This window comes from Ostrea edulis, chromosome 9 (assembly GCF_947568905.1).
Source record: "Ostrea edulis chromosome 9, xbOstEdul1.1, whole genome shotgun sequence".
In the NCBI taxonomy this organism is placed as follows: domain Eukaryota; kingdom Metazoa; phylum Mollusca; class Bivalvia; order Ostreida; family Ostreidae; genus Ostrea; species Ostrea edulis.
Genome location: NC_079172.1, coordinates 34,499,425 through 34,513,244, shown reverse-complemented (window position 1 = coordinate 34,513,244; position 13,820 = coordinate 34,499,425). Strand labels below are relative to the sequence as shown.

The 13,820-nt window shown below is 35.7% G+C and overlaps 1 protein-coding gene across 1 annotated transcript in view; it reads left to right on the top strand.

Moving 5' to 3' along the window:
* The window catches only part of LOC125658798 (uncharacterized), a 55,753-nt gene that overhangs the window by 30,484 nt on the left and 11,449 nt on the right, over window positions 1–13,820 (top strand). Inside the window, exons 13-19 of the mRNA XM_056148975.1 lie at window positions 2,392–2,624; window positions 3,253–6,524; window positions 8,026–8,104; window positions 8,706–8,775; window positions 11,246–11,373; window positions 11,479–11,631; window positions 13,778–13,820. The exon at window positions 13,778–13,820 is cut by the window's right edge and continues 46 nt beyond it. Of these exons, the coding sequence (XP_056004950.1) occupies window positions 2,392–2,624; window positions 3,253–6,524; window positions 8,026–8,104; window positions 8,706–8,775; window positions 11,246–11,373; window positions 11,479–11,631; window positions 13,778–13,820 (3,978 nt within the window). The remainder of the gene's footprint in view (window positions 1–2,391; window positions 2,625–3,252; window positions 6,525–8,025; window positions 8,105–8,705; window positions 8,776–11,245; window positions 11,374–11,478; window positions 11,632–13,777) is intronic.

The following is a 13,820-nucleotide window of genomic DNA, read 5'->3' as shown; positions in this document are numbered from 1 at the left end:
AGTATGATTTATCTATATTATCTATAACACTGTGTGATTACAGTATGATTTATCTATATTATATCACTGTGTGGTTACAATATGATTTATCTATGTTATATCACTGTGTGATTACAGTGTGATTTATGTATATTATATCACTGTGTGATTACAGTATGATTTATCTATATTATAACACTGTGTGGTTACAGTGTGATTTATCTATGTTATATCACTGTGTGATTACAGTGTGATTTATCTCTATTATATCACTGTGTGGTTACAGTGTGATTTATCTGTATTATATCACTGTGTGGTTACAATATGATTTATCTATATTATATCACTGTGTGGTTACAGTGTGATTTATCTATGTTATATCACTGTGTGATTACAGTGTGATTTATCTGTATTACATCACTGTGTGATTACAGTGTGATTTATCTATATTATCTATAACACTGTGTGATTACAGTATGATTTATCTATATTATATCACTGTGTGGTTACAGTGTGATTTATCTATATTATATCACTGTGTGATTACAGTATGATTTATCTATGTTATATCACTGTGTGGTTACAGTATGATTTATCTATATTATATCACTGTGTGGTTACAGTATGATTTATCTATGTTATATCACTGTGTGGTTACATTATGATTTATCTATGTTATATCACTGTGTGATTACAGTGTGATTTATCTATATTATATCACTGTGTGGTTACAGTGTGATTTATTTATATTATATCACTGTGTGATTACAGTGTGATTTATTTATATTATATCACTGTGTGATTACAGTGTGATTTATGTATATTATATCACTGTGTGGTTACAGTGTGATTTATCTATGTTATATCACTGTGTGATTACAGTATGATTTATCTATGTTATATCACTGTGTGATTACAGTGTGATTTATCTATATTATATCACTGTGTGGTTACAGTGTGATTTATGTATATTATATCACTGTGTGGTTACAGTGTGATTTATCTATATTATATCACTGTGTGGTTACAGTGTGATTTATCTATATTATATCACTGTGTGATTACAGTATGATTTATCTATGTTATATCACTGTGTGATTACAGTGTGATTTATCTATATTATATCACTGTGTGGTTACAGTGTGATTTATTTATATTATATCACTGTGTGATTATAGTATGTTTTATCTGTATTATATCACTGTGTGATTACAGTGTGATTTATCTATATTATATCACTGTGTGATTACAGTGTGATTTATCTATATTATATCACTGTGTGATTACAGTGTGATTTATCTATATTATATCACTGTGTGATTACAGTGTGATTTATGTATATTATATCACTGTGTGGTTACAGTGTGATTTATCTATATTATATCACTGCGTGATTACAGTGTGATTTATCTATGTTATATCACTGTTTGATTACAGTATGATTTATCTGTATTATATCACTGTGTGATTACAGTGTGATTTATCTATATTATATCACTGTGTGATTACAGTGTGATTTATCTATGTTATATCACTGTGTGATTACAGTGTGATTTATGTATATTATATCACTGTGTGGTTACAGTGTGATTTATCTATATTATATCACTGTGTGATTACAGTGTGATTTATGTATATTATAACACTGTGTGATTACAGTATGATTTATCTATGTTATATCACTGTGTGATTACAGTGTGATTTATCTATATTATATCACTGTGTGGTTACAGTGTGATTTATCTATATTATATCACTGTGTGGTTACAGTATGATTTATGTATATTATAACACTGTGTGATTACAGTATGATTTATGTATATTATATCACTGTGTGATTACAGTATGATTTATCTATGTTATATCACTGTGTGATTACAGTGTGATTTATCTATATTATATCACTGTGTGGTTACAGTGTGATTTATCTATGTTATATCACTGTGTGGTTACAGTGTGATTTATCTATGTTATAACACTGTGTGATTACAGTATGATTTATCTATGTTATATCACTGTGTGATTACAGTGTGATTTATCTATATTATATCACTGTGTGATTACAGTGTGATTTATGTATATTATATCACTGTGTGATTACAGTGTGATTTATGTATATTATATCACTGTGTGATTACAGTATGTTTTATCTATATTATATCACTGTGTGATTACAGTGTGATTTATGTATATTATATCACTGTGTGATTACAATGTGATTTATGTATATTATATCACTGTGTGATTACAGTATGTTTTATCTGTATTATATCACTGTGTGGTTACAGTGTGATATTATATCACTGTGTGGTTACAGTGTGATTTATCTATATTATATCACTGTGTGGTTACAGTATGATTTATCTATATAATATCACTGTGTGGTTACAGTATGATTTATCTATATTATAGGTAACTGGTGTAATCCTGGTCCTTTCTCTAACAAAGAACAAGATTGGGACCATGTAAAGCAACACAAGGTCACTGCAACAGACAGAAAATCAGAAAACATCTACCCAGAGGAGAAGAAATATGTGACAGACACACAGGAGGAGGATGGAAGCTTGCTGGAGTTCCCTTTCACTTTCAGTCCCCTGGTGTCAGTGTTGTCACCACTCCCTCCCTCTCCACAGTCCTACAGAAAGGTCAGGCTCTCTTTCACATTCTGTCCCCTGGTGTCAGTGTTGTCACCCCCCCCCCCCCCCCCCCCCCCCACCCCCCTCCTCCTCCATACAGTCCTACAGAAAGGTGTGGCTCCCTTTGTATTCAGTTCCCTGGTGTCAGTGTTATCACACACACACACACACCCCCCCCCCCCCCCTCCCCTCCCCCTCCCCTCCCTTCCCTCAGTTCTACAGAAAGGTGAGGCTCCCTTCGTATTCAGTCTCCTGGTGTCAGTGTTGTCACCCTCCCACCCCTCAGTCCTACATATTCACATAAACAGAATCCTCATCTTTTATCTTTAAAAAGTGTGCCCCTCCACAATTATGACTTGAAATTAATGTGCATTTTACCTTTTTTCTGCAAACTTGATTGAGAAATATTGTTTATTTTAAATAAGATATATGATTTGATAAGATGTGGTTATAGCAAGATACTAAGGACTTTCTTTCTTAATTTACTTTATACCTGTACAGTATATTCAGTGAGTTATTCTTTTTATTTCTGTGGGGAATGAAAATCACTTCATCATCATCATCAGTAATTTCTCATAAGTTCATTTCTTATAACCATGCTCCACTGTGAATTCAACTTAATATTTTTTTTGTTTAGGAAGTGGAAGATAATGATGATAGTGGTAATGACTTGGATGAAATGGCAGAGCAACTGGAGCAGGAAATGATAAATGCCTCTCCCACTCTCAGACGGTCGCCCAGGAAACACGTCCCCCAGTCGCCTCTAACAAAGGACCTCAGCACACAAAATGAGAGCTCCACATCAACTCAGAATACAAGTACTCTCAAACAAAAGACAGTCCATGGCCAACAAGGTGGAATTCTGAGAGGAAGTCAAGAGGGAACTCTGGGAGGAAATGATGGAGGAATGCAGGAATTGAGAGGAATCAAAAGGATAACATTCACTCGTGGAGAGAGTCCACACCCTGAGGACACAAAGGAAAGAGAGGTGAATTTGAAAGTGGTCAAAGATGTGAAGGGAAGGATGATTTCTGAAGTGGCCATGGATATAGAAGGAAGCATGAATTCTGAAGTGGCTGTGGTCAACCCTAAACCAATTCTTAGTGGTCACCAGAACTCCGCCTTCCAGAAATTCTCTAAAAGCACTGATAAACAGGAGAAATGCCGGGGGGAAACTATAGAAAGACTCCACCCCCAACTGCCAAGAGAAACTGTGAACACTGCAAACTCTAGATTTACCTGTGATAAAAATAAAAACGTGGATGAGAACAACACAAATATTCAACATAAGAGGACTGAGTGCCTGGAAAAGCATGCTTTTAGACCAGTGGCTGAGAATCTGGAAGATTCAGATAGCATGTCCGCAACAGAGACAAAGCATAGGATTAAAGAGTATGAGACACCTTGTAACAGCAATTGTGTGAAAGATGATTTGAAAATTCAGTGTGAGAAAGAAACTATTGCAGATCAACAGGCTGGGAAAAGTAATCTGGATTCAGATAAAGAGGTTATGTTGTCTGTACGAACATTAAGGAAGTCCTTTAGCTTGCCTGAAGGTAAGCTTTCTCCAGAGCTTGGGAAAGTGCGACGAAAACGAAACATGTCATTATCACAGAAGAGCCCTGGGAAAGATTTTGATAGTTCTGATTCAAAAGTCAAAGCAGGTCATGAAAGTCCGAGAAGGTCTCTAAGGAATAGAATTAATTACGAAAGTAAACAGAAGTGCGCAGAAAACAGTGATGCATGTTTGATGTTAAGGAAAAGCAGCGTTGTAAATTCTCTGTCAAAATTTGCACCTCCAAAGCCACCTTCTAGATTAACTCGAAGTCAGACCTTACAGGTGCCCACAGATGAACTAGATTCTCTGTGTCAAAGGTCAAGGTCAAGAATGAGAATCCCAAGTGGAAAAAAACGCAAAGAGGAAGAATCTGGAAATGTGGGAAGACAGGACATCAAAGAGGAGGATGTGGGGAGTGATGAGGTGGAGGAGGGTGTGAAGGAAGACAGACGACGGACGACCCGGGCAATGTCTAGACAGGACAGTCTGGGCTTTGTTCTGAGGTCTCCGCCTGTCCTAAAGTCTCCACCCATTGTGTTACCTTGTCAGAAGGCAATGGGTAAAGCTGTCATGTCTAAAATTTCACCTCCCACCCCAACTTATCCAGAGACTAAGAAAAAGGAGGATGTGTCTGCTAAGATTGGTTATGGTGGTTGTTTTGTGCCTTCTGTTGAAGGACTAGGCAGATTGAAATATGATAAAGACAATGACAGCACAAAGAAGATAAATCATGAGAATTTAGAGGATACGGTTAGTTTGATACATGAAAGTTTGTGTGAAACATCAGTTTCAAAGGCAAGTGATAAAATCAGTGAGAATGTGACTGTTAGGGAAGGACATGATGAGAAAGATAAAAGTGTTAGTAATCAAACTCTGTCTATGAGAGATGGTGAACTAAAACACTGCAAGAAAGGATCAAGTGTGGAGGAGGAAGAATTGGAGGGGTCACTCCCACGACAGGGGAGTATGGGATTCATAGTGAGTGGTGAGGCTGTGGCAGGTGAATCAGAGAAATCCAGTCCAAAACAGACAGGAAAGGATTCATATCAGAATCAGGAGAAAAGGGAAACAGATTTCACACAAGTTTCCTCAGCGGTTTTGAACAACTTGGAAGAAGGCAGTACTATTTCGAATCAGGAACATAATGTTCAGAAGAATGGGAAAGTACTGGAAAAAGTTATGTTAAATGGGGTAGAGATTGAGGATAATTCTAAGCTTCCTCTGACGAAAGATTCTGATAAAGAACAGCCTAAACTGTTATTTCAGGATACAAATCATTCAGGACGGGAATTTATCCCTTCCGACAAGACCGCCGCACAAGGTACAGTTTCCCTGAATACCGAGACTGCTGTTACAAAGGAGAGAGAGAGTCATTCTATCCAAGAATCATCTAACATAGACAACCCTCAGAATGTTTCTGATATGTCTTGGGCAAGAGGACAAGTTCATGAACATGAGGTCTTGATGACAGATGGTGGGGAAAACCCGGTAAACAATGTTAAAGATCCCATTAAGAGTATAAGTAAATCGTCTGCTGATTTATCTTGTTCCACTATGAATTCTGCTGACATTAGTAATGCTTGTGAATTTCCTACTGGAACTTTTGATAAACCTGATGACCCAGGAAACTTTAATAGTGAAGTTCACTTTCCATCCACTTCGTCTGTGTCTGGTGATGCCAGCAGAGGTCCCTCTTCTTCCTCTGTGGAAGGCAGCTGTATTTCCTCTGTAATGTACATACCAAGTCTTTCAAAGTTAGTTCAGAAGTCCTCCTTTCCTGCTGTGGTGGCATCCAGCACTGTCCTGTCTCCAGAAATGGAAGATCTTCCCTCCCAACCCCACACAGACAATTCCACCACTCCTGGTTCCCCCTCCACTCTCTCTACAGGGGGACCAGTTTCACCTCTCCCTCCATCACCATTTCATTTTTTCCTGTCAAATCCAATCTCCCCTCTCCCACCTTCACCCATCCGAGAGGTGGCGCCTCTGTCTCCTTTGTGTTCCTCTCCCTTTGATCTGGAGGCACCATGTCTTTCAGAGTCATCTTCCTCGTCTGTGATTCAAACAGAGACAACACATAGTTTGCAGGAGAACCACCGCATTTTAGATTCTAAGTCATCCATTTCATCATCAGCCAGAAAGTTAAAGAGTCGCCAGCATACAGCTGTGAGCCATGTTACCAAGGAAACCAAATCCAGTCAGTCATTTCAATCAGGGAAAAAAAGCATCCAATCAGAGAATACTCCACGCACATTTCATGCAGTTGCACCACCAGATGCAATTGCAGTCAAACCACAGAAAAATAAGGACATTGCACAAACAGCTAGTGCACAGAATTCACAGAAAACAAGGTATGTCAAAACTCTCCTGGTAGTGGATGTCAAAGTTTATTGTGAGGAAGTTTTTTTTTTTTTTATCATTATCATCTCCGAGAAAATTTTGGAGTATTTTGAGGTCAGAATAGAGGACATAATGGTTAAACACCATCTCCTACAGGCTTTGAGAGATGGAGTATGTCAGTTTCTTCTAGGGGAAGGGGGGGGGGGGGGGGGGGGGCAGAGCCTGTCATTGCCCTTCTCTTCATACCATTAGGATATTGATTAATTTAGTGGGGGATTTCATTTCTCAGTGTTCTTTATTGGGAAATAATAAGTATGTTAAAGTCCTGCTGGAAGAAGATACATGTAATCAATCAGATTTATTTTATTGGTTCTTAATGGGGATACTTTATATATTAGGCAAGTAGCATTGCTTTTCAAATTGGGGGAGGGGGGGGGGGGTAGCTGTATACTTCACATTAATTATTTTATCTAGTAATATTCTTGACAATCAAAACAATGAAATATTTTATTGTCTGACCAACTTACTTCTCAGAAAACTTTGCTAAAAACATCAAACACATTCGAGAACATAATTTTTTTTTTTTTACAGTTGATCTTTTGAGAGATGTTTATGTAGTAAAAATATAAACCATGTTCTCCAGAGTGCAGATAGGAAGAGCTCAGAAATGTTCACCTAAAAGTATAAAGTTAGAAATTGTACTTTTGTAAAGTCATCTCTTAGGATCACCAACATATATAAGAACACATCAGCCAGCGGTGCATGCACTCTTCATCCGAAGGAATAAACTCTGCTTCAGAAATTGAAGGTCATTAATTAAGTCCATCCTATGCATACGTAACCCATAGAGTATAGCTACAACATATGTAACAAGTAATCTAGGGCCGAAACGATTCACCGAAATATCGATACTGTTTAATATAAACACTCGATTCAATGTTCGATTCATTGCCTCGATTTTTGGTTCGATACGTTTAATACAAACGGGTTCCGTAAAATACATCAGTCTCGGCCTGTACATATTATTTCTACCTGCATGAGGGACGAAATAGTGTCGAATAGTGTTCAAACTGTTGTTTGCCTTGAGGTTGACGAAAATAATAATAAACTAATTATCAGTTTTAAACTACAGCGAACAGGCATCTCACCATTTGACAGTTTTGCTTTTAAAATTATGATTTTGAATCTTGATAATTAATTTCTTCTTCAATGTTATTATTGGTTTCTTCTGTAAATTGTATCGTATTGAATTTATTGAATCATGACATAAGTATTGCAATATGTATCATGTCGTGAAGGGGGCGTATTGTTTCAGCCCTAACGTAATCCACTGTGTACATGTCGCTGATTGTGTAGTTACCTATACTCCGTTCAACATGTAACTCCATTATTGTCCTTTTCAAGGTCGTTTGTGCTCGTCAAATATGGAGGTGATGTGAGGATTCTGTTAAGGATATCTTAACACTATGCTATCAAGACGGCAGTAATTTTTTGTCATTTTTTCTAAATAAGGTCAAAAGTGACAGTGGGAAAAAAGCGAAGAAGTCTGAATAACAGTGATGTGACTTCAGAGATTGTGGAGAAAAAACAGGTAGGTGTGAATAACTGTGATGTCACTCCGGAGATTGTGTAGAAAAAACAGGTAGGTGTGAATAACTGGTGTCACTCCGGAGATTGTGAGAAAAAAAACAGGTAGGTGTGAATAACTGTGATGTCACTCCAGAGATTGTGGAGAAAAAACAGGTAGGTGTGAATAACTGTGATGTCACTCTGGAGATTGTGGAGAAAAAACAGGTAGGTGTGAATAACTGTGATGTCACTCTGGAGATTGTGGAGAAAAAACAGGTAGGTGTGAATAACTGTGATGTCACTCTGGAGATTGTGGAGAAAAAACAGGTAGGTCTGATCTAAAGATGGAAATCCATTTTCGTGACTAGGATTTATTTTTGGTGGTGTTTTGAAGGAAATTTCCCCCATGTTTGTTTTGTTTCTGTAAGTGACATAGAAGTTGTGTATATGAAGTCCTGCTGTTGTTAATGAATTCAATATGGTCTTGTAATTTCCACTCCACATACCTTGTTTTCAGTGTAATTACTGTATCAGATAATCCAAATGTTGCTCAGTACTGTAATATCACATTTGTTATGTGTCTGAACTTCATTTTATTCATTTTTTATGACTTTTTTTTTCAGTGCTTGGAAAACTGCACAGCTGATAAAAAGGACTCCACAAAATTGGCAGATGGAAAAAATCTCCATAAAGGTATACACATACAGAATCACTATAAACAATGATCATTTTTTTCTACGTTTTCCCATTGACCTTTCTCTTCTTGAAACTTATTGTTGCAGTAGTAACAGATAAGAGCAAATAATGGTTGATGGAAGTCGCGCATCACTTATTACAGAGTCATATTTTGCAGAAGACATTACTATTCATCGTATCAATTTTCAATATTTCAGAACATCTCTATGGACACTAGATCATCTAAATATGTTAATGTGTCGTAAACCAAAGTTTTCATGTTTGAGAAATATTCACAAGATTTGTGATTTTCTCCTCAATTGTGAAAACTGCTAATACAGGAATTGAAATATTCGCCCCCGTTTAATTTCCATTTAGGTTTTCAAAGGGCAAATTTAAGACAAAGTGAAACTTTTCTCTTTTAACACAAATGTGTCCAGGCAATTTTAAAGATGAGACAAAACCACCTGTAAGTGTAGAAAGTCGAAACTATCATGGGGCGAAAATAATTCTGTATACAGTATTTGTTGCCTTGAAGCATAAAATTAATGCTTGTTTGTATTCAACATTTCTTTGCTCTGCAAATTGTAATAGTCACGAACAGTATCTTCATTGTTGATTCCTGAATAAAGGTCATCGCAGATATAAATTGGTTTACCGTAAATGGTATTGTAAGTGGCATTTATGCATCTGTGTACTGTATAGTTCAGTTTTATTTTTGTTTGATGGGACACAAATTTGTTGGATTTGGGTCTACTAGATATACTTTTACCATTAATTTTGGTGGACAGAATTTTGATGAACTCATTTTTATTTATACAATACATATATAGGGTAAAGTGATAGGAGTTGGACACCCTTAGCTTTCCTTTTCGTATGCAGATTTATTCCGACTGTTTCTCCTCTGGTATTTGTTGTTGCCCTGAAGAGCTCGATATTATTTACTATTTGTTGCTCGGATCATCCCGGTATTTTACATCATAATGCATTCAGATGCGATAAACTGCCAACATCGAAATTCTTTTCTAAGTCGGACACATTTAATATTATTACGAATTATACAGGCAGGTAACTTATTACAGGTTGAATATTGTATGCTACTGACAAATATTTTATTTTATACAATGTCATGTAGTTTTTATGAACTCATTAAAATGGTAACACAGGAAGGTACAGTACTTGATTTTAAAACAAATAAATCCAATCATGAAAGGGTCTCTGTGGCCGAGTGGTTAGAGCATCGCGCTCAAAATCACATGGCCTGTCACCTCTGTTGGCGCAGGTTCGAATCCCGCTCGTGCCGGTAAGTGAGAAAATTTCTTTTCCCAGTTTACTCTCAGAAGGTTGGTGGTCTCTTCCCAGACATATTGTATATGGGTTCTCTCTTCCACCTATAAAAACTGGGTGCCACCAGATAACTGAAAAATTGTTGAGTGTGACGGAAAACAATCAATCAATTCAATCATGAATTATTTAAAATCAGGTGTAATGAATCGAGTTGTACCAACCAGACACAAAGAGTCAGGGAGGGGGTACTTTTTTACAACGTTCATTTCCTGTTATATTTACATGTAAAGTTAGTATTTATTTTGACATGCAAAGTAAGATTATATATGGGTCTTATGTATTTTCCAAACATATTTCCATGTGATTTTGAATGTTGATTTAAAGTTAGACAGTGTCCGACTTTGTATCGAATAGCGAAATTTTACTGCCCGACTCAAGATCAAATTGATTCATCTTATTTGAACTTAAATATTTCAAAACAGAATTTCAAAAGAAATATGTGAATTCTAAATATTAAATTTATGATATATTTGTAATTAACATATTCAAATTGATTTCTCTTACACTTTTTGCCAAGTTTCACAAGTTTGATCGATCAAAATATTATTTGGCGGGTCTTCGATTTTCCTGGTTTTTCAGTACTTTTGATGGTCATGTGTAGAATTAACTATGATACCGTAATTGAAGACAGGGTTACAACTCTTTAAAGTTTAATCATTACTTTATTAAATCAATCACAAAGAAAGATTAATTTATTGCATGAATTCTGTTAAAATCAGCATCAAAGTTGTCCGACTTTAGATCATGTCTGACTCACAGTCACTCTACCCTATGTACATGTATGTTTGCTGATGTTCTTAAATTTAGCAATTTTTATTTTAATGAATCTTTGAAAATTGCTGAAAAGGCCAAAATATGTATCCACCAAAAATAACCAGTATGACAGGTTTTAAAAATTAATTATACAGTGCTCCCTCAATATATTATCCCCCGTTATAATGCCATCCCTGTCTATTGCCTGAAAATCCTAGAGAATAGATTTCTCCCCATGTTAACACCCCTGTTATAATGCCAACCCCGCATAATGCCATATGTCATAAGTACCTTTCTAATTCAGGATGGTAATAATTAGGTATTGGTTGGTGGGTGTTTTTTTTTCGGAATTAGTGAGCTCTAGAATTTATTTGTGGCATTGTTGCAGTTATAGAAGCGGAGATGAAGCAGTTTCTGGAGAATATGGATGTCACTTGTCAGGAAATGAAGGATAAACTTGGTCTGCTAGCTGATCACTCCACAGTGTCTAGTCATATGTTACAGTGGACTGTTCAGGTAAGGGAACCAGTTCACCAATAATATGAAATGAATAAGGTTATGCAGCACAATATTCCAGTGATGAAAATAAAAGCTCTGAAATAACCCTGTTTTTTGTCGCAGTACCTGCGTTGTCAACAGATGGAGCTGTTCAGCATGATCCACTGTTACTGCGCCTACAGTAGTGACTGTCAATCACAGACCGATCCATTCCTTACCACGGGGGAGGTCAGGTTGTTACAGTTCTACAGCTTCCTGTTCCAGAATCCTGACTGGGTAAGTCCATTTCATGCTGTCTTCAACACTACTTACAATGTATGTTATATAACCATAATACTGTAAATATGTTGAAATGCTGTATTGTACATGTTTATGATGCTGAGTACACTGCAGGTAATAGATCAGAACATAAATCTTGTCTGTAATAATGACACACTAGTAGGTGGCCGCGTGGTTAGATCATTGCGCTCAAAATCACACGGCCTCTCACCTCTGCTCTGCCCGGGTTCAAATCCTGTTGGCGCCAGTAAGTGAGAAAGTTTCCCAGTTTACTTTCGGAAGGTCAGTGGTCTCTTCCCAGGTACATTGTATCTGGGTTCTCTCTTCCACCAATAAAAACGGCTCCACCAGATAACTGAAAAATTATTGTATGTGCAGAAAACAGCAAAACACAAACACACTAGTAGTATTCAAAATCAATAATGTTATTGTAATCAGTAAACAAAGGTAATGTTATTGTAATCATCAAACAAAGGTAATGTTATTGTAATCATTAAACAAAGGTATTGTTATTGTGATCATTAAACACAGGTAATGCTATTGTAATCAGTAAACAAAGGTAATGTTAGTGTAATCAGTAAACAAAGGTATTGTTATTGAAATCATTAAACAAAGGTAGTGTTATTGTAATCATTAAACAAAGGTAATGTTAGTGTAATCAGTAAACAAAGGTATTGTTATTGTAATCATTAAACAAAGGTAATGTTAGTGTAATCAGTAAACAAAGGTATTGTTATTGTAATCAGTAAACAAAGGTAATGTTAGTTTAATCAGTAAACAAAGGTAATGTTAGTGTAATCAGTAAACAAAGGTAATGTTAGTGTAATGTTAGCATAATTAGTAAACAAAGGTAATGTTAGTGTAATCAGTAAACAAAGGTATTGTTAGTGTAATCAGTAAACAAAGGTATTATTATTGTAATCAGTAAACAAAGGTAATGTTATTGTAATCAGTAAACAAAGGTAATGTTAGTGTAATCAGTAAACAAAGGTATTGTTATTGAAATCATTAAACAAAGGTAGTGTTATTGTAATCATTTAACAAAGGTAATGTTATTGTAATCAGTAAACAAAGGTAATGTTATTGTAATCAGTAAACAAAGGTAATGTTAGTGTAATCAGTAAACAAAGGTATTGTTATTGTAATCAGTAAACAAAGGTAATGTTAATGTATTGTTAGCGTTATTAGTAAACAAAGGTAATGTTAGTGTAATCAGTAAACATAGGTAATGTTATTGTAATCAGTAAACAAAGGTAATGTTATCGTAATCATTAAACAAAGGTAATGTTATTGTAATCATTAAACAAAGGTATTGTTAGTGAAATCAGTAGTGAAATGACGGTAAAAGAAAATATGATGAAGTAAGCAAGAAATTCTACATAACAGATGCATTTGCAGGAATTCAATATTATAGGGTTATTGAACTTATATTGGTGAATATTGGTCAAGTTGGCTGTCAAAATGCACGAGCTTGTGAATGCATTTTGACAGCCAACGAATGCCAATATTCACCAATATAAGTTCAATAACCCCTTTTTATATAGCTAAACATTTAGTTGTTAAATTATATCCCTTTTCCCTTAAAATACTCCAAAATAGACGAGAATTTATCAATATTGGCATCTAAGGTGAAAATGTGCAATATCAGCATGCATTTTTTAACTGTTCAATATTTAACCCATCATTGATGCATGAAACAAATTGATTTTGTGAATGGGGACATCATAATTCATGTACAGTAAAACATTTTGTTTGAGTAAATATCAAATACCGGAGGACCGTCGTCTGCTATTTTGGCTTGTTTACATCATTACGGTAAGGTCAATGTTGAACGCTCATACTTGGAATGTTTCGGGCGCACACAATTTACGCAATGCAAAGTTAGCATTCAATAAATTCTCAGGATATTTAATGCTAACATTCTCTAGATTTTACACAGATTTTATAATAGACTATTTACATGTATTAGCTATACTGTATAATAAAATAGATTTATTGCAAAGAATTATGAGTATACAGTATGAAGAATTGGAAAAAAAAGATAAGGTAAGGATAGTTTATGTGACTAAGGGCATGTTTAGATAATTGGTCATAGTAATATTTTCCATTACCGGAGATTTACAAACCTATGTGACTGATTTAGATTGATCAAAGACGGCAGCTCCTTGACCTTTTGTGGACATCAA